The sequence below is a fragment of the Apodemus sylvaticus genome, chromosome 9, assembly GCF_947179515.1.
Source record: "Apodemus sylvaticus chromosome 9, mApoSyl1.1, whole genome shotgun sequence".
NCBI lineage: Eukaryota > Metazoa > Chordata > Mammalia > Rodentia > Muridae > Apodemus > Apodemus sylvaticus.
In genome coordinates this window covers 79,735,991-79,757,002 of record NC_067480.1, presented here as the reverse complement: position 1 = coordinate 79,757,002, position 21,012 = coordinate 79,735,991, and the positions used below count along the sequence as shown (strand labels likewise).

The 21,012-nt window shown below is 47.2% G+C and overlaps 2 protein-coding genes across 10 annotated transcripts in view; one reads left to right on the top strand and one right to left on the bottom strand.

The window, feature by feature from the left end:
- The window catches only part of Usp49 (ubiquitin specific peptidase 49), a 68,621-nt gene extending 51,322 nt beyond the window's left edge, over nt 1-17,299 (top strand). For 7 of the 8 annotated variants that reach the window (XM_052192036.1, XM_052192038.1, XM_052192040.1 and 4 more), the window contains exons 3-7: nt 3,939-5,313; nt 6,595-6,799; nt 11,061-11,169; nt 11,897-12,102; nt 13,174-17,299. In XM_052192036.1, the coding sequence (XP_052047996.1) occupies nt 3,967-5,313; nt 6,595-6,799; nt 11,061-11,169; nt 11,897-12,102; nt 13,174-13,364 (2,058 nt within the window). In that variant the 5' untranslated portion in view covers nt 3,939-3,966 and the 3' untranslated portion in view covers nt 13,365-17,299. The remainder of the gene's footprint in view (nt 1-3,938; nt 5,314-6,594; nt 6,800-11,060; nt 11,170-11,896; nt 12,103-13,173) is intronic. The other variant, XM_052192042.1, reaches the window with a different exon arrangement.
- Tomm6 (translocase of outer mitochondrial membrane 6) lies at nt 15,499-20,998 on the bottom strand. Of its 2 annotated transcripts, none has more exons than XM_052192049.1 (3): nt 20,777-20,998; nt 19,948-20,048; nt 15,499-15,806 (listed from the first exon to the last, which is right to left on the bottom strand). In XM_052192049.1, exons 1-2 carry the CDS (start codon nt 20,902-20,904, stop codon nt 19,952-19,954), a joined length of 225 nt encoding a protein of 74 aa, XP_052048009.1. In that variant the 5' UTR covers nt 20,905-20,998; the 3' UTR covers nt 15,499-15,806; nt 19,948-19,951. The 2 variants fall into 2 exon arrangements, with proteins under 2 accessions (XP_052048009.1, XP_052048008.1); XM_052192048.1 differs by lacking the exon at nt 15,499-15,806 and adding an exon at nt 19,478-19,762.
- Between the last annotated feature and the right edge of the window lie 14 nt (nt 20,999-21,012).

Genomic DNA, 21,012 nt, shown 5'->3' with positions numbered 1-21,012 from the left:
ATGCGTAGTTCTTACATTGCAACCTGGTTTCTGACTCTCAGCTGCCACTTCTCTGCAGAGGTCAGGATTATTTTTCTTGCAGTTCTAGGAATTGAACCTGGGGCCTAACCATGCTCAGCAGGCACTCTAACATTGACCAATGTCCTCAGCCCTCTCTTACCTTTTATATAGAGACAGGATCACACTAAGTTGCTTTCCTACTACTGAGACAGAACACCATGACCATGCAACTTAGAGAAGAGAGAGTTTCCTGGGGCTGCCTCACAGTTCCAGAGACTTCTAAATGCCACATGGAGGGGAGCATGGCAGCAGGCGGGCAGGCCTGGCATTGGAACAGTGACTAGAACTTACATTTGATCCACAGGCACAAGGCTAGGGAGGCGGGGTGGGGGGAGAAAGGAGAGAAGACACTAACTGGGACTGACATGGGTTTTTCTAATCTCTCAGGTCCGAGCATCAAAGTACACTTTTAATGAGAGCTTCTGGGTCACTCTTAAATAGTCCAGCCCCTCCAGCATCCCCAGGCTGTGCTGACTATGAGCATCCCTAGCTTGCTCTCTGCCCATTCCTGGTTCATAAAGAGTGGGAATAAAGGCCAGGAGAAGCCAGCGGCCTCCACCCTTCCTTTTCCAGCACATACACATTGTCCTTAGCCAAGGGCTTCCGACCTTAGCTATATCCACTCTTCTCAGCGTCGGCCTACTTTTAACCATAAATATAAAAGTTCAGAAGGCTGGATGCATTGTAATTATAGTCTTGCATTGCCTGCCTGCCTGCCTGCCTGGATCTTTCTTTGTTCTGTCAACAAAGGTTGGCCTATAACTCACTGTGTAGCCCAGGTTGGCCTTCAATTTGCTGCAATTCTCCTGCCTTAGCCTCCTTAGTGCCGAGGTTAGAGGTGTGAGCCACCATGTCCAGGTGAAACCTTTTACTTTATTTTTTGTGGGGTGGTTTGTTGTTGTTTTGGTGTTTTTTTTGTTTTGTTTTGTTTTGAAAAATATCTCTCTATGGAGCCTTGGCTGTCTTATGCAGACCAAGCTGGCCTCAAAAAATCCAGAGATCTGTCTGAATACTGGGATCAAAAGTATACACTACCATACCCAGAATAAATACCTTAATTACATATTGATCATAAATTATATTTTCTCCTATGCCTTAAGAATAAAATATTGGGGGCTGGAGAGATGGCTCAGGGGTTAAGAGCACTGAATGCTCTTCTGAAGGTCCTGAGTTCAAATCCCAGCAACCACATGGTGGCTCACAACCATCTGATGGAATCTGATGTCTTCTTCTGGGGTGTCTGATGAGAGCGACACTGTATGCACATACATAAAATAAATCAATAAATCTTAAAAAAAAAAAAAAGAATAAAAATTGGGCTGGAGAGATGGCTCAGCAGTCAGGAGCACTGACTACTCTTCCAAAGGTCCTGAGTTCAATTCCCAGCAACTACATGGTGGCTCACAACCATTTGTAATGGGAGCCAGTGCCCTATTCTGATGTTTCAGAGAGCAACAACAGTATACTCATATACATAAGATAAATAAATAAAAATTTTTAGAAAGCCATTCAGTCCTGCAATCCCATTAATCCCTTTCAAGTACTTGGTAATCATGTGACTAGTTACTACAGTAACCACATTCTCTCTTGGAAAACAAGAGAAAATAGTCTATCATTTCAGGCAGTGTTGGTCTGAGTGGAAGAATTTGGAAAAGAGTCAGTTAAGGTGGAGCACAGCTTTAATCTCAGCACTCAGACAGAAGGCAGAGGTGCCGGGCAGAGGTGGCACACGCCTGTAATCCTAGCACTCTGGGAGGCAGAGGCAGGTGGAATTCTGAGTTCGAGGCCAGCCTGGTCTACAGAGTGAGTTCCAGGACAGCCAGGGCTATACAGAGAAACCCTGTCTCGAAAAGAGCAAAAACAAACAAACAAAAAAAAGGCATACGTGGGTCAATATGAGTTTGAGGCCAACCTGCTCTACATTGAAAATTCAGGGCTAGAGAGATGACTCAGTGCTAAAGAACACTGACTGCTCTTCCAGAGGTCCTAAGTTCAATTCCCAGCAACCCCATGGTGTCTCACAATCATCTGTGATGGGATATGATGCTTTCTTCTGGTGTTTCTGGACAGCTACAGTGTACTCATATAAATAAAATAAATGAATATTTTTTAAAAATTCCAGGCTAACCAGGGCTACAAAATAAGACCCTGTCTTTGGAGAAGTGGGAAAGGATTTGGAAAGTAGAATTCTTTTTATTTGATTTCTGAGTCCTTCATCCCTAATTTGTTGGATTAATGCAGCTTTATAGAGTTTTATGTGAGAGACCCATCTCTGGGGTTTGTTTAAAATGGATATGTGGACCCTTTTCAGATTCTTACCCCTCACATATAAAGTATCAAGGAAGTGGGTGGAGCCTAAAGAGGTCTGGGCTTGGGGGTGGGAGGGGTTTATAAAACAGAAATGTACCCATTTCCTGCCTTAGTCTGTTTCCCCGTTCATTTCTTCATGGCTGATTGTGTCCTGGTGATTGATCTGAGGGCGTCCTAGATACCCAGCTCACGCTGCCACTGTGCTGAGGAGCCTTTCCTTTTGGTCTTTTTGGTTCTCACTTCTGTGTATTGTGATTTGGCTGTGCCCTAAGTGAGCAAAAGTGTGTATTTCAGGTCTGTTTCAAACAGGGAGAGTAATCTGCCCCAAATGTTGACAATCAAGCACATACTCTGACAGAGCTATAACCCCAGCCCCAGGAGAGGTGCTCGATGATAGTGTCTGACCTGTAGTTGAACACTCAGGTTCTGGCCTTGTGAGGAAGTAAAACAGAAATAAAACACATGAACTCCTCTCTAAGAAGAGTATATCTAGTCATGAATAACCCCATCTAGAGAAATGACATAGAGGGAGCATAGCAATAAATCAGTAGCAAACTATGAGCATGAGTGATGATTAGAAAAATAATACAAGCCGGGCGGTGGTGGTGCAGGCCTGTAATCCCATCACTCTGGGAGGCAGAGGCCGGTGGATTTCTGAGTTCGAGGCCAGCCTGGTCTACCGAGTGAGTTCCAGGACAGCCAGGGCTATACAGAGAAACCCTGTCTCGAAAAAACCAAATCCAAAAAAAAAAAAAAAGAAAAGAAAAATAATACAGTTGAAGCTAGATCCTGGGAGACTTACCTTGATTGAGTAGTATAGATTCCTTCCTTTTAGTGATTGGAGATTTGTGTGTGTGTGTGTGTGAAGTGTTTTATTTCTCCCATTAATCAGGACATTAAGATAAAGCCAACATTAGGAAAAAAAACCCTTCAAATTATACTATTCATTTTTAAGTGCACCAGGCTGGGGTGTGCATGTTCTCTCATATGACCTAGTGAGATCTGGGGATTGAACTCAGGTCATCAGGCTTAGCTACAAACCTGAATCTGTTGCTTACAGAAATGGAAAGTGAGAAAGAATTAGAGAGGAAGGCTGATTATAACTAAGGGTGGAGATACAGCTTAGTAGCTGTGAGTGCTTCCTGCTCTTTCAGATGGCTGACTCTGTTGGTTCCCAGAACCCACATCAGGGTTCACAGCTTCCTGAAAGTCCAGCTCAGGGAATCTGGCTTCTTCTAGCCTCTATGGTCACACGTGTGCCCTCTTCAGAAAGGCTAGCTTATAAAATGTTCCTTAAACTGAGGCCTCCTTAGGTGTCGTTTGTCTTTTTCTTATCTTTCCCTCATTCTATACCTTTGCTTTGAAATACAATGAACTTGACCTAAGATTTTATTTTGACTCTTGTCTCTTTCTTTGTGATACTTGAAATACCAGTTTTAGCTTTGAAATTAAATTAAAAACTAATAAGTCTTCCACAGAAATACCAGTTACAACCTTTTTTTTCCTAGGAAAATATTTTCCTTAAATTCTGCTTTTTTGTCTTCTTTTTGGGGGCTCCGTGGTACCAGATTAAGAAAGTGGCGACTGCGCTAAAACATGGATAGATGCAAACATGTAGGGCGGTTACGGCTCGCCCAGGACCACTCCATCCTGAACCCCCAGAAGTGGTGCTGTCTGGAGTGCGCCACCACCGAGTCTGCGTGGGCCTGCCTCAAGTGCTCCCACGTGGCCTGTGGCCGCTACATTGAAGACCATGCACTAAAACACTTTGAAGAGACGGGGCACCCGCTGGCCATGGAGGTCCGGGATCTTTACGTGTTCTGCTACCTGTGCAAGGATTACGTGCTCAATGACAACCCCGAGGGGGACCTGAAGTTGCTGAGAAGCTCCCTCCTGGCGGTTCGAGGCCAGAAGCAGGACCTGCCCGCGAGGCGTGGGCGGACGCTGCGGTCCACAGCTGCAGGCGAGGACGTTGTCCCGCTTCAGCGGACTCCTCAGGGACAGCCACAGATGCTCACGGCTCTGTGGTACCGGCGCCAGCGCCTGCTGGCCAAGACGCTGCGGCTCTGGTTCGAGAAGAGCTCCCGCGGCCAGGCGCAGCTGGAGCAGCGGCGGCGGGAGGAGGCTCTGGAACGCAAGAAGGAGGCGGCGCGGCAGCGGCGGCGCGAGGTCAAGCGGCGGCTGCTGGAGGAGCTGGCCAGCGCACCGCCGCGGAAGAGTGCGCGCCTGCTCCTGCACGCCCCCGGGCCCGTGGCCGTGCGCCCTGCCACCCTCGCTACCTCCCGGCGCACGTCCGCGGCTGCTCTGAAGCCGCGCCGCCAGCCGGCGGTGGCCCCAGGTGTCACCGGCCTGCGCAACCTGGGTAACACCTGCTACATGAACTCCATCCTCCAGGTGCTCAGCCACCTCCAGAAGTTTCGGGAATGCTTCCTGAACCTCGACCCTTCCACCTCCGAGCACCTGTTTCCCCAAGCAACCAACGGCAAGGCTCAGCTCTCTGGCAGGCCACCTAGTAGCTCTGCCGCTGAGTTGTCAGTAAGGAGTGACCGGGCCCAGGGCTGCGAACCTCAGGGCCTCTGCTGGAGCAGCGGAGCCACCATCAGCAGGAGCCTGGAACTCATCCAGAACAAGGAACCCAGCTCAAAGCACATTTCCCTCTGCCACGAACTGCATACCCTCTTCCGAGTCATGTGGTCTGGGAAGTGGGCACTGGTGTCGCCCTTTGCTATGCTTCACTCCGTGTGGAGCCTGATTCCCGCCTTCCGTGGCTACGACCAGCAGGATGCACAGGAATTTCTCTGCGAACTCCTGCACAAGGTGCAGCAGGAACTTGAGAGTGAGGGCTCCACACGCCGGATCCTTATCCCCTTCTCCCAGAGGAAGCTCACCAAACAGGTCTTAAAGGTGGTGAACACCATATTTCATGGGCAGCTGCTCAGTCAGGTAGGTGTGTGCCTACCCGAAGCAAGGTGGAAGTTTGGGCTTCCAGATCTCTGGGCTACTTAAGTATATATAGCCAGTGTTTTCTGTGACTCTGCAATGTTTCAAGACAACTGTTTGTACCAGACTCTGTATACTGGTGACCATGTTGGTGAACTTGGGTGTTCTCTGTCCAGATCATTAATCAGCCCAGTTTCCAAGGTCCTTTGAAAAAGCCTTCTGTTTTACTTACAAGGAGTAGTTAGGAGTATGCCAAAGACCTAAGCTACGGCCCAGACAGACCTACTGCCCATAGCTCTCCCATCCCCAAAATATGGTCTCCAGTAGCCCAGGATACTTTGAGTTAACTGTGCAGCCAAGGATCATCCTGCCTCCACCTCTCAAGTGGCAGATGACAGACTCCATATCCCCCACTGCCTTTCATCTTCAGGATCTTTAGCCAGATCAAGACCTAAGCAACGCTTCCCAGGCCTTATAAAAATATGCACAGAAAGAATTATTTAAAAAAAAAAAAAACGGTGGGCAATTTAAGGAAGGAAAAGGCTCTACAATGAATTGTAGAGGTTGTGTACGTCAGTTACTGAGATTCTGAAAGGACTGATGGGTAGGCTAGAAAAGGAAACTGAGGCCCCTCCCTTCTCATTCTGCCTGTGAATGGCACCCTGGAGTATTGCCATGGGAGAGGTGCTCTAAGCTTGCCGGAGGCTCTGCAGACTCAGGTCACTGTCTCTGTCACCATGCCAGCACCTGAGAGGCTGAGGCAGGAGAGCAGAGGTCAAGATCAGCTGGGCTCCGTTATGAGTCCAGGCCAGGAGGGAATACATAGTGAGACTATCTGGGAGAAAAGGAGAGCGGGAGGAAGGAAGAAGGAAGAGATAGGGAAAGAGAGAAGAAGGAAGGAGAGGGGGAGGGGAAGGTAAACTTGCTGTGTGGAAGCACTGAGGGAAAGGGAAGAATTTGAGAGCAAGCAAGGCAGACAGTGGCCTGTTATTTTTTTTCTCAGCCCAATTCCTCCAATACCTCAGGAGGAGCTTACCATGTCTACTGAGGCAGCATTCATTGGGAGAAGGCAGAGGGCGCCCTGTGGTTCCTCAGTTAGAGTGAGTTAGAGCATAGTTAGAAATGAAAGCACACAGAATTTGCTCCAATGCTTTTTAAGTTTGAGTTTTTTAAAAGCTTTTTGGGAGAAGCGGTTGGTAAATTTATATGTGTTCTGTAAAACAAACAAACTTGTATGTGGAAAGCATGGAAATTATAATCTGCAAACCAATCTTGTCATTCTAGGTCACATGTGTATCATGCGATTATAAATCCAATACCATTGAGCCCTTTTGGGATCTGTCCCTGGAATTCCCTGAGCGATACCACTGCATAGAAAAGGGGTTTGTCCCTTTGAATCAGACAGAGTGCCTGCTCACTGAGATGCTAGCCAAGTTCACCGAGACAGAGGCCCTGGAGGGGAGAATCTACGCGTGTGACCAGTGTAACAGTGAGTGCCGCCTGAGGAGGGCAGGGATTGCAGGGGGAACATGCTAGCTCGGTCAACAGTAGCACTGACAGCACTAAGCACTTTAAACCACCCTTTTAAAGATCTTTTCCTCACAGCCTCTAAAGCAGCTAATACAGAGTTTACAGTACTAAAAACAGACCTGGGCCAGTGAGATGACTCAGTGGGAAAGGTGTTTGCCACACAAGCCTGGTGTCTTGAATTCAGTCCTTCGAACCCACAAAAATGTTGATGGAGATAACTGCCTGACATGGTAGCACACACCTACGAATACCTACACACCCACACCTACATGCACACACCTCTTAGAGTACCAAAAACGATGCTTTCTGCTAGGCGGTGGTGGTGCACGTCTTTGATCATAGCACTTGAGGGCAGAAGCAGACAGGTCTCTATGAGTTCGAGGCCAGTCTGGTCTATAGAGCAAGTTCCAGGACAGCCAGGGCTGCACAGAGAAACCCTGTCTTAAAAAACCAAAACGAAACCAAACAAAAAGGTACCTCCTTTGACTCCTTCTGACTGGCCTGTCACGGGGAAGTATGTGAAAGTGGCTCCTAAAGCAGGGGCAGTGAGAACATTAGTGCCTAGCTTCCTCATGCTACAGGGGCCCTGGGCTCACTAACGAAGTCTCATGGTGCTTGTTTGATCTAAATTCCCACTGAATGCTGTAGGAGGAGAAAGTAGGTTCTTATACTGAGTCCACAGATCTAAAGTCTGTTAAAACTCATACTAAAAGATGGGATGATAGGGCTGGAGAGACTTCTTAGTTGGTAAAGGGTTTGCTTTGCAGGCAAAAGGGAACTAAGGTGGAGCCCCTAGCACAGGGAAAGAGGCAGGTGTGGTGGTGTGTGCCTCCAATCCCAGACCTGAAAAAGTGCATACATATGAATCCTGATGCTTGCTGGTCACCAGCCTAGCCTACTTAGCAAGTTGCAGACCAGTGAGAGAGAGACCTTGTCTAAAATTAAATAACAAAAACAAACATGGATGGCTCCTGAAGAATAGCTGGGGCCAGCAGGATGGCTCAGGAGGTAAAGGCACTGCCACCCAGCCTGACAATCCCAGTTTGATTCCCAGGACCTATATGGTTGACAGAACAGACTCACAGGCACGTAGTGAATGCCAGTCTCATAGGTATTTTCTGCTTTTTGTCTTGACATGCATCACAAAGAAGTGTCTCTGTCCCTGATTTAACTTAAAGTGGGTTTCTTTCTGTGTGATTACGTGGGCATCATGTGCAGGCCCTTCTGTGTCACCATACTAATACACAGTATTCCTGCTGGCCCAGCATGCACAGATGGAAGTGTATAACAAAGATGGGAGCCCATGTCTGCTGATGGCATTTAAAGATAGATTTATTTATTTTTGTGTGTGCGCCTGTATGTGTGTCTGTGCACCATGCTCATGCTTGCAGTTAATAGAAGTCAGAGGACTTTGAGTCTGAGAACTAGCTGTGAGCTGCCATGTGGACCTTAGGAACCAAACCTAGGTTGTCTTGCAGGAGCAGCCAGTACTCTGAATGCAGAGCAATATCTTCAACCGTGGTGTCCAGATTTTATGACATAAAAAGATTTAGAAACAAAAAATACAAAGTTATGAGTTATGCAATGACCTAGATAATCAGTTTAATACTAAATAATACGAGTTGGGAATATACATTGTTTTTTTTTTCTTTTGGGGGGTGTTTTGGTTTTTGTGGTTTTTATTTTTGTTTCTTGTTTGCTTGTTTGTTTGTTTTGAGACAGGATCTCTCTCTCTCACACTTCCCTGGCTGTCCTGTAACTTGCTCTGTAGACTAGGTTGGCCTCATACTTAAGAGATCTGCCTGCCTCTGCCTCCTCAGTGCTGGGATCAAAGATGTGTGCCACCACACTAGGCCAAAACTTTCTACATATAAGGAACAAAAGGGCATTAACAACTTTGTATCATTCTTAGCTCTTCCAGAATAGGTAGGAAACACTTAGTTTTCCAGAAGGTATCCTTTCCTGGCAGCTGGGTGTGCCAGTCAGTCAGGGTTCCTATCTGCTGCTGCTAATGCAGAACAAATGCTTTAAGGGCCTGGGCTACACTGATTTGGGGCTTACAAAGTTAAGGATCTCCACTCTGCTTCTTCTCTGTACCTTACCTTAATTAAACAGAGACAAAGCCGGTCAGTCTCAACTGAGGCTAGAATGTCTGTTTCTTGGTGAATTTCATTTGGGGAAAAAAAGCCAGTCTGCATTTCATCTTAGCTCACATTCTCCCTCTGCTGTGGATTGTGGTCATTGCAGCTTCCTATGCTGAACCTTTTCAAGTCTGATCAACAGGAGTAGAACAGGGCAGAGCCTCTCTGAGTGCTTCTTTGCATATCCCAAGTGTCATGACTGCATGTCTGGTCAAGGTTCTCCAGCAGCACATGCACTCTGATGCAGTCAGCCCTGAACAGCTAACCGTCCATGTCCTTCAGTCACTGTGCTGTTTTCACACATGCTACAGACGGGACTTGAAATCAGATGCCATGCCTTCATCTCAGAACCCTCAGAGCAACTGTGTAGAAACGGTGGAGCACCAATGTTGTAACCTCTGTCGGATCCGGAGGGGCGCTCACACACCTATAACTGGGATGAAGAAAACTGTTCCAGTTGTCTATCTTCCCAGGATGTAAGGGTCCATTTCACTTACAAATCAGTCGTTTAGAATCAAAATTAGAGTCCATATTTATTCTTTTGGACTAGATGAATTTGGCTGCCTTCTCACCATGTCTATAAGAAATACAGTTTAGCCTAGGTGGTGGTGGCACACACCTTTAATCCCAGTACTTAGGAGGCAGAAACCTAAGAAGATCCTAAGTCACTGGTTTACAGAGTGAGCTCCAGGACATCCAGGACTATACAAAAAAAAAAAAAAAACCCTTCTCAAAAAACCAAAACCTAACCCATCCAAACAACACCCCCCCCCCAAAAAAAGAAGCACATCTCAGAAACCATGATATAAAAGCCCAGAACTATTGTCCTAGTTTGCTCTCTGTTGCTGTGATAAATACTGACCAAAAGCAACATGGGGGACAAGGGTTTAAGCTTATAGGTGATATACAGTCCATCATAAGGGAGGTCAGGGAAGGAACTCAGGGTAGAAGCTTAAAGCAGAAAGCATGGAGGAAAGCTACTTATCGGCTTGCTCCCAGGCTCACATCGCCCCTCTCTGTCCCACCTAGGCCTAGTTGCCATGGGTAGTGCGGCCCACCGTGGGCCACGCCCTCCCACACCAGTCAGCAACGAGGAAATGCAGCATGGCCATAGGCCAGTCCTGGGTAGCAATTCCTCTTCCCTCTTCCACGCCATCACTACTGCTAGAGTTCATACTTAAATTTATGTGTATACTGTAAGTAAAACATGTTGGAAAAAATTTGCTCTCATATTCTGTGCTTTATTAATCATAATTTATTATCTTTTCCCTAAGCCTCAAAAATATGTAACATTCAAAATGAAAATATATCTCCTACTAAGGGAGCTGAGCCTCAGAGTTTTGAATAACTTATTCATTGAATATACAGATAGTTATAAGCAGGAAGTGTGACTAGGACTAACTTGTGTAAAGAAAAACCCTTTTAGACTTACAGTTCATAATAATATAAATGATAGGAATGTAAAAGCATAGAACTATGCTCACTTTCTATGTCTTATATTTCCAAACAATGAAACATAAGGCAAACCATGAAAACCCAACCAAAGCCCCTTGTTTGGAGTGAAGCTAGAAAGCTGTTAATTATCTACAGACTACCTCGGGTCCTCCAGCCTCCATAAAGATTCAGGCGTGTTCAGTGCGGTGTGCACACTGTGGTAGCAGACCCTTCTATATTCTATTAAAAAGCCGTGGTGCCTAGAATGGACCATCCTGAAGTCACACAACTTCTGGAAGTTACTGGTGGCAAAAATTCGAAAGAAGATGTATGAGAATCCGGGTTAGCTGCTGGTCAGAACCCAATGACAGTGACATATAAAGAAGTCTGGAGGATACCCCAAGCCTAGCATGTGGCCTCATGGTCATCAAGGAATTGCAGGCTCCTTTCTCGGAGTTTCCTCAGGGTCCCATCACTCCCTTCTCTTAGCCACAGCTCCAGAGGCACTGCATTCAGGCTGTGAGGCTGGGAGACGCAGACATGTTTAAGATACATTATGTTAGCACCTTATATGAAACCCAGGTCCGAGTTCTGATGGATGATGCTCCTCACTGCCTATGTCTTATACCTTTCCAAACCGTGTAGGCAAACGACGAAAGTCCAACCCCAAACCCCTTGTTCTGAGTGAAGCTAGAAAGCAGTTAATGATCTACAGACTACCTCAGGTCCTCCGGCTACACCTTAAAAGATTCAGGTGAGCTTTGGGATAGCTGCTTCAAAGGCTGGGGAAGTCAGCTCTCTGTTTTTGACATGGGAAAGAAACCTGTTCGTGTGGGGCCTTGCACTTACCACGGAGAGCCACTCTTGTCCAGTTGACAAGTTGATGTTAGAGCAGCAGCCCGGGCTTCAGCTCTCTGGCTGCGGCTCCTCTAGCCTGCACCTACTCTCTGACAGTACCCTCCTCACCTTGTTTGGATATGCAAATTCACCCTGAGGACGCAGTATAAAATCACCAGTGAAAGGGGCAGGCAGTAGACTGTATAGACTAGAGTCTACTGAATTTTTTTCTTTGACTTTTTGGGGGTGGTGGTGGTTCAAGACAGGGTTTCTCTGACTCTGGCCCAGCTGACAGCCCAGGGCCCTCTTGTGGTCTGTGCAGTGCTTCAGGGAAGCCCTGAATAGTAGGGGATGCCTTGACTGTCCTGGAGTTGGCTCTATCGAACCTGCTGTCTTCAAACTCAAGAGATGCGCCTGCCTCTGCCTCCTGAGTGCTGGGATTGGAGGCCTGCGCCACCACCGCCAGGCTCGAGACTGCTGCTTCCGGAATTTGCAGGCTCGGATGCTCCATGGAGCCATCACAGCAGATAGCCACATGGAATTTGATTAGTAGGGGGCAGAAGCAAAAACAAAAGTTGATTTCTCTCCTCCCTGTTTAGCTGTTACCAGTCTTCACTAGTAACAAGTTCCTTTGCACGTTACAGGTGGTCTGGCCGTAACCATCGTGAGAAGATTGGGGTCCATGTCGCCTTCGACCAGGTATTAACCATGGAGCCTTACTGCTGCAGGGACACGCTCTCCTCTCTTGACAAAGAGACCTGTGCCTATGATCTCTCCGCAGTGGTCATGCATCACGGGAAAGGGTTTGGCTCGGGACACTACACAGCCTATTGCTACAACACAGAAGGAGGTGCGTGTGCTTTACTTGTGTGGTTGGGGACATGGAAAAGGGTTGGTTTGTTCACATCTTATTGCTTTCTGTGATTTTCATCCCCTGGGTCATCTAGGGACAAATTATATACATTAGCACTCAATGGGTGCCAGGCGGTGGTGGCGCACACTTGTAATCCCAGCACTCTGAGAGGCAGAGGCAGGTGAATTTCTGAGTTCAAGGCCAGCCTGGTCTACAGAGTGAGTTCCAGGACAGCCAGAGCTATACAAAGAAACCCTGTCTCCAAAAAAACCAAAATCCAAAAAACAAACAAACAAAAAAACAACAAAAAAACACCACTCAATGGGAAGCATTATGAAGGTTAGGAGTTTAGTAAAGATATAAGGCTATGCTAGGAATGAGCTGAACTACCCATATCAAAGCACTTAGATCCAGTGCTGGAGGTTAGCATATTATCTGTCATTCCTAGGATTTCCTATTGATGGGATCACTATGGCTATGGTAATGATAATTCTGCTGACTTCAGCTTCCTTCTCAGTCATGCAGAAATGATGGGGCTTCATGGAGATAGATATGTTGCAACTCAAGTATCTCATCTCCAAGGACACTGAGGGCCTTTTCTGTGTCCTTACTAGCTCCCTTACCTTGAGGACCTTCAACCTTCCACACACACACACACACACACACACACACACACACACACACCCCGTCGGGCAGTCTCCTGCCGCTGCACTGAAGATAGGTTGTAAGCAGGTTTTCAGCAGCCCAAGCCTACAGACAGGACTGCTGCTGAGCCCTCTACTGGCTTTCTCTTCCAGTCCCTGTGCCTAGCCCTCCTTGTCCTGCTGCCTGTGGAGGCTTTAGAGACAACACAAAAGCATGAGGAAGACAAAATGCGCTCAGTCAGTCCTGCAGGCAGGAGTCTTTGTGGTGTAGTGGGGATGAAAGCCAGTGGTTTCGGGGAACCTGTGTCTCCCCAACCCCCAGTAAGCAGAAGGCGACTCTGCACTCCACTCTTCTCATCTCCTGGCTGCAGCTGTCTGAAAATGGAAACTAGGCTGTCATTCTCTCTCTCCTTTGGCTTCCTAGGTTTTTGGGTCCACTGCAATGACTCAAAGCTGGACGTGTGCAGTGTGGAGGAAGTGTGCAGAACCCAGGCCTACATTCTTTTTTACACTCGAAGAACAGTTCAGGGCAGCGCAAAACTCTCAGAGCCCCATCTCCGAGCTCAGGTGCACTCCAGCAGCAAGGAGGAACGCAGAACATACACGTTTCCCTGACTGGGAGGCAAGCATCAGAATGGCCTCCAGTTCTCCTCTGGGGCTTGCCACAGTAACAGATTCCTGGGTTTGCCTCACTGGGTCTAGGCGAGACAATGCCCTGTGATGCCTGCTCTGTCAAAAAATTGGTAGTCACTTTCTTGTGAAACATGCAAATCCCCTCCTTTCTAAAAACAATATAAAGGAGTAGCTTCTATGAAGATTCTTTTGTCAGTTGCTTCTGGTTAACAGGGATCTGGGTAGAGGAGACAGGGTAAGTGATCAGCCAGCCAGGAGAGCAACCATGTCTGTCTCTGTCATGAGTTCCCTACTAGTCAGGCCCTTCCCGAAGCACTGCACAGAGTACATGAGGGCCCAGACTGACAGCTGGTGGGAAAGACTGGTTCCAGCTCGGAAGGTGAAGTCTCAGGAGTTAGTCACACTAAGAAGGTAACCATCAAGGGTCATTCTCCATGCCAATGGGAAGGCTGTCTGTCACAGCTTGACTTCTGAGCTGCTGTTACCTCATCACTCCACAGGTGAGGCCGAGGCTTGAGCCACCCCTTCCTTTAGAAGAGGCAGTCAGAAGGACACATGGACCTGGGTATGCATGGTAGGCAGTCAGGAGGACACATGGACCTGGGTATGCATGGTAGGCAGTCAGGACACATGGACCTGGGTATCCATGGTCTGTGCATGTTAGGTCATGGACACTCCTGACTTCCCCAGTCCTATAGCAAGGCCCAGGCTCAAAGTGATGGTTTGGTTTGGATCTGGTTTTGGGTCAGTTGTCAGAAGCCTTCTCAGAATGCGGTGAAGGTGAGTTGGGTTTGTCTGAATGCCTGCTGCCTGGAAAGTCTCACATTGTGTGGCATGAAGCTTCTTTCCTGTCCCTAGAACATCACAAGCTTTGGGAGCTTTTACTTCCCTAGTGCGTGAGCAGTGCTTAGGGACTGACTATATCGTTTGCTTGTGGCCCTGGCCTGTTCTATCCCAGTGTGCTGGTTATTCACCCCTCTGCTTTGTCCATGAGGAATAGAGCAAGACTCCACCTCTCACTCTGGGATTAGTAAAAACACATCTCTAAAATTCACTCCATCTCTGAGGGATTCGGGTGCTCAGAGTCTTCATCCCTTTCAGGCCCAGTAAGCTTCTTTCTCTCTGCAATGGCTACTGCAGTGCCCCACAGCCTCCCCCATGAATGCTCTTTGGATTGAATAGCTCATGTTACTATTTGAGCTCAGGCAGAGAGCAGCTGTCACTGGATGGGAGTTGTAGGCATGTGGAACCAGGACACTTCCAGGCACATCTGTGGTATTTACTTCTGCTCTCCTTTGAGGTGAATTCTCCCGTAGGCCTGCCAGATATCAGAGCCATGGAAGAAATCAGACAGACATCCTGACAGGGATGACAAGCTGGATTTAGACTTGGTCTTTTATAACACTGTGAGGTTTCTGTAATATTTAGCTTTTATTTGGAAGCGATAAGGTAAGGCATTTTGTGCTGTTTGGTTTTACTGTCTGCTGCAGGCTTTTCTGTGAGCTTTGCATGGGCTCCTCTCATGGACAGTTTTAAGGTGTCACGCTTGCCCACACTGCCTGAGGTTCTGATGTAAAGCTGCATCCATTCAGGGAGGTCCACATCACTAAGATGGCATGATGGTGAGGATTTGTTACCATGGTAGGAAAGCCCATTCAAAAAAAAAAAAAATGGGGCTGGAGAGATGGCTCAGTGGTTAAGAGCGCAGACTGCTCTTCCAGAGGTCCCAAGTTCAAATCCCAGCAACCACATGGTGGCTCACAACCATCTGTGATGGGGTCTGATGCCCTCTTCTGTGGGTCTAAAGAGAGTGGCAGTGTACTAACATTTAAAAAATTTTAAAAAGCCATGTGTGCTAGTACACCCCTGTAAGGCTCGCACTTGTTAGGCTGAGGCAGGAGGATTATGAGTCTGAAGCTACATTGGGAGGCCCTGTTTGAAAAACAAAACCAACAAACTATTGAGAGTAAAAAAAGGAAGTAAGACTGGGTTTGGATTGTACCTCACCTGAAACCCTGTGTTGTTTGTTCTAGAAAGAGAACTTGCAGGCAGAGAATACTGTCTAGAGGGAAAACACATTAATCATTGTAAACCCAGAAACATTAAAAGATCTTACTCAATTTTTAAAAATAGTTTTATAGCAGCTATCAGCAGGGCTGGTAAGCAGATTAGGGACTTTATAAAACAAATGCTTAACTGACCTGAACACGCACATAATGAGATTAGTAAAATCACTTAGTTGGAACTGAAACCAACTGTCTCCACTGAGCCACCGTCATGAAGGTGCCACTGCAACCCCAGAGGACACTTCAGCACCAGAAGCAGCAGCGTGAGTTAGGGATGTGGTGCTTAAGGAGAGTTCTGCTGCAGATGAGTGCAGTTCAGTCAAGGCAGAGCGCTGTCAGCTGCATCCCAGTGCAACATCTAAAAGCAAAGGACAGACAGACAGACAGACAGACCCCAGTGCTGCTCTCCTGGCTGCAGTCTCCGTCTGAACCCTTGGTGACTGGCTGGTGTGTTTACCTACTGCTGTAACCAGCCCTCAACAATGACTTCTTACCTCAGTCTAGCCTGGCCCTCACGCTGTGCTTGCCTCCAAGAGCACGCCCATTACTATCGCAAAGCCAGCAGGGATACCCTTGGCACCAGGAACTGCAGCTCTCATCCTGTGGCACGCAGAGCTCTTGCCAGCTTTAACCCAGCCCCTCTGGCTGGGACGGGAGGGCACTGCCACATAGTAAACAACTTTTACATGTCTCTTAAAACGTCAAGAATAAAATTGGAAACTGTAGAAGAGTTAATGTGTCCTATGGACTCAATAGCAGAGTTTATTTTTGTTCACAGTGGCAAGGCCTCTCGAGTCCATGATTGTATGAGGTCCCTGCTCTGGCTATGCCTTCAGCTCCATCCACATTCAGGGGAAGAACCAATGAGGTGGACTGGCTGGCAGTGCCCAAGTGAGCCGAGAGGTCCATGGTGAAGAATTAAAACTGGGGGTGGGGGTGGGAGCAAGAGGGATATCTGAAATTTGTTTTACTGATAAAGCTTTGTGAACTAATTTTCTACAATTCATAAAATTTGGTGCCTTGTACTTGATTGTGGTTTGCATGAGAGTTAAGTGGGAGGGCTCCTTTTTGTTAAGTGGCAGGTGGGTCTGTAGTGTTTAAAGGATACGCACTATCAGATTTTTAGAGCATTCCTTTCTCTTATGTACGAATGTAAATTGTTTTTACCAACAAGTTCTAGAGTTTTAATGCCCAAATTGTATTTGTAATCAATCATTCATCAAATGTCTGACTACCACTGTTGTTCATTGCCTCTTGTCCATGCCTAGCATTAATGCTGGCCCTTTCTGGAAGGCAACCCTTTCTTGAATATCTATCACATCCCTATGTGGGGCCGCAGCTTATGTGTGCAAGGGTTAGTTGGGAGAGCACAGGTGATGAGAAAAGGATTTCTCTAAATCATGATGAAGCTGGGTGGCTAGTGGCAATAGAGTCTGCATAACCCCTGGGGTTCTATGTGGATCATCAGGAAGCAGTGTCACAACCATGCCCACACGTGCACCTTCAGACTGTCAGACAAGCCACTGTGTAATATGCAGTGAATCATGGAGAAGACCCGTCTCCACCACCCTCGACACTTCCTGGGCAGATGACAACTGGGACAGTGCTGAGTGGCTGAGGAAGGTAGTGAGACTCAGGTGTGTTTGGTCAGGGCCAGTCCCAGCCAGTTCTTTCACTCCAAGCTTGAAGTTTCTACTGAACTTGTGAGACTTCACCAAGTGTTCATGAACTTTCCGTTCAAAGCATACTCGGTTACTGGCTCCTTCAGCTTCGTTCCTAGACCAATTCAGGTGAAGAGTTTTATCTTTGGGGTGAAACTTTCGGGGGTCACTTGATTTTTTTTTTTTTTTTGGTCAGCTAAGTGTGGGTCTCACAGGTGGCTCTGTTTGTCAGTACGAAAGCTGAAAAGGTCCTGCTCAGGACTGCGCTTCGTCTTCTACATCCCTGTGCTCTGTCCAGGTCTGTCACTTTGACTACCATGTACCTACCTGTCAGCCCATGCTCCGCTCACCAAGGCTCAGTAGCTATGAAGGGAAGGGTCACTCTGTGAGACCTGCCCATGCTTTAGTTGGCATTTTTCACTTAAAATACAACTAGCAGCTGGGGAAAAGGCTCACTGCTAGAGCACTTAGCACTTGAGGCCCTGGGTTTCACTCAGCTCCACTAAGTCAGCTGAAATGAAACTGCCCAACCAGCATTATGGAGTCAAAGAACAACAGTAAAGTTACTTGGAATTAGCTGGGCGGTGGTGATGCACGCCTGTAATCCCAACACTCTGGGAGGCAGATTTCTGAGTTCGAGGCCAGCCTGGTCTACAGAGTGAGCTCTAGGACAGCCAGGGCTACACAGAGAAACCCTGTCTCAAAAAACCAAATCCAAAAAAAAAAAGCCAAAAAAACAAAAAATTTACTTGGAATTAAACCTTAGATTCTGAATAAACCCTCAATTAAGCTCTGAGAGCTATCGTGTCTTAAGTCTGGTTTTTAACTTAAATCTTTTCATTAAGTGCTCAATTATGGGATCATAGCACACTTTTTAAGGTTTTATTCCTCCAAAAATCAGGTTTCTATTTCCTAGCGTAGCCAAGGTCATGTGGGTTCTAAGTCTAACACACAGCTTACAAGGCTGCTTCCTGGTCACCTTTTGGGGCTCTGCAAGTAATGGCTTCAAACCGAGGCCTTGTCCTTGTGTGGATACTCACGACCCTGGTTCCCTGGCCCCATTTAAAAAAAAAAGTCAGTCTTACTGTGTAGCCCTGGCTAACCTGGAAGTATGTAGAGCAGGCTGGCCTTAGAGACCCATGTCTCTGAGATGAAGTGCGTGCCACCAGGCCCACAGCCCATCTTCCTCTCTTCAGAGTATCTGTAACCCCAGGGTATATTCTAGACCTGAGTTCACTCATAGGGTGTTTCTCCTAGCCATGCACCACATAGGTTCTACCCTGCTACACATTCACAGGAAAATGGTAATCTGTCTTATACATGGCTAGGCATGTAGCTCAGTAGAGTGCTTGCCTAGCAAGCATAAAGCCCAGAGTTTGATATAAGCACCACATAAAACCAGGCATAGTAAAGCCTTTAATCCTAACCTGTAATCCTAAGAGTTGGTTCATGGGAGCATCAGAATTAGCAGCTCATGGCCACCTTCAAGTATATAGCTAAGTCTGAGGCCAGCCTGGGCTACAGACCCTGTCTCCTCCAAAAAACAAAATCCACTTTTAATTGTGTACCCCACCCCACTTATTTTGTGGAGGTCAAATTGAAGCCTTTTCTGCAGTGAGCTATACTCCTAGGCCATAGAGAACTGACTGGATATGTATGTGCCAGCAGACCCAGGAAAGCTGCTTTGTCCTGTTTCCTTTAGTGAACCACGATAAGTTAACATCTGTTACAGTCACGCAGCTGTGGCCTAGACACACTAATCCTTTCCGACTCATGCTCTGTAACCCATGACCAGTTCCAAAGGGTCTGGCTCATAAAAAAGTTTTAAAATACCCAGCAAATTGACTAAATGAAACTATGGAGATCTAGTCTCTACTTCCACCTGGTTCCCCAGTTCAGGAGTCTTTCCATGCTGGTTATTGCATGCTTGGAAGAACACTAGATAGCAGCACCAGCATGAATCTTGGGATGTGAAGAAAGCCACCTCTTTGTGCTCACTGACATGTTTGCCTCTACCCACACATCACTGTCTTCTCCTGCCACCAAATCTCACTCTGTTCCAACAACAATGCCTCCCTGCTACCTGGAAAACCCACCTAGCAAACTAGAATGCCAACCACCACTACCACCTTCTTCCTCCAGGACTCCAATAGGAACGGCTCAAGAGAATCAGCTTTGTGGCATGTCTGTATCCCTGTGGAGTGGGTGGTCCCATTCCCATTTCATCTCCACTGCAGATCATGTTTGGGCCTCATTCCTGTCTCCTGAGTGTGAAATACAAGTCATGTTTATTTGGTTTTTTTGTAAACTGACTTTTTACACCTTGTTTTTGTAAGAAGTTTCTTATTAAAAGAATAAAACACCTGTCTTTATGTGAAGGCTTTATTTGAAATCTTTTTCAAGAACCATTACTACTCCTCAGGACAAGGGCAAAGATCACCTACCCTCTGCAGAAAGTTGGGAACTGCACACAACTGTGCAGAGGAAACATTTCAGCTGATGCTGGGGGCTGGCGGGGGAGGGGGAAGTAGTGGGGAGGGGGCTTCAGGCAAGGGCAGGGAGTTAACTTCAGCTGCCACTTGGGTAGTATCTTGTGGTGGTCACACACAGTAGGCTATCTTTGGAAAGTCTGAATACACAGGAGTTCCATTCTCTGCAAGCAGATAATAGGTAGCATTAGAAATGGGAAAACACAGGAGAACTGCTTTCTCCTAGAAACCCAAGGGCACGGCTTTACCCCGAGAATCTTCCCTACTTCCTGTGAATAGCTGGCAGAGTATACTGCTGTCTTCATCTCTTAGGACTCCTAAAATAGGCAGAGCAAAGTGGAGTGCTTACCTGGCTACACCCCTGGCTGAGGTGCCATCAAATCAATGTCACTCAAGTTTCTGGCCAGCCAAACACCTGCAGCAAAGAGTCCCAAATTGAGGATCAAGTTCCTGGGTAAAGAAAACATTTCATTAACCCTATGGTCTGAGAGGACTCCATGTAGCTAATGATATAAGAAGTTTCCTCTCAGCACCACCTTCTAGAGGTGTTAACAGACACTTGATACAGTGGTATGTCCCCCTAATATGCACATGAGAATTTTAAGTTCACATCTACTTTTTTTTGGATTTGGTTTTTTCGAGACAGGGTTTCTCTGTATAGCCCTGGCTGTCCTGGAACTCATTTTGTGGACCAGGCTGGCCTCGAACTCAGAAATCTGCCTGCCTCTGCCTCCCAGAGTGGCTGGGATTACAGGCGTGCGCCACCACCGCCCGGCTCACATCTACTTCTAACACAAGCAAAGACCAATTTAGTATTCTGCCGGGGCTAAAATTTGTTTATGCGTTGGCATCCCTTCCCTGACTTCTAGGTTAGGGTGACTTCTTAAAAAATATTACATTCATTAATTTGTGTTTGTGCACGTGACATTATGAACGTATGGAAATCAGTACAACCCGCAGGCTATCTCCTTCCACCCTGAGGGTCCCATAGGTCGAACCCATGTCCTCAGGCGGCCCAGGGCATACCTTGAAAGTTACCTGACAGAATGGCTTTTGCCACCCCGAGACCACTATGTTCTCAATGCGATAAAACCCCTGGGGATGCATGCCAGACTCACCAACTAGGGAAATACAAGTTTTAAGTTTATGAAGACCAGAGAGGGGCCAGGCTCGGTTACCTCCGGAAGTCGTTCCGATCGGTGGCGAAGCGGTAAACGCCGCGGAGCCAGTCTCCCACGTTGTCTGGAACCTCGGAGGCCTCATTGGCCGAGCCGGCAGCACTCACCGTCACTCCACTGGAAGCCATGACAGCACCAAGCACGCCCGTAACGACTGAGCGGCGCACCGAGTTGTCGCAGACCGACTGCGTAACTTCCGACTCCGCACTTCCGCCAATCAGCGTAGGTGAGCGAGA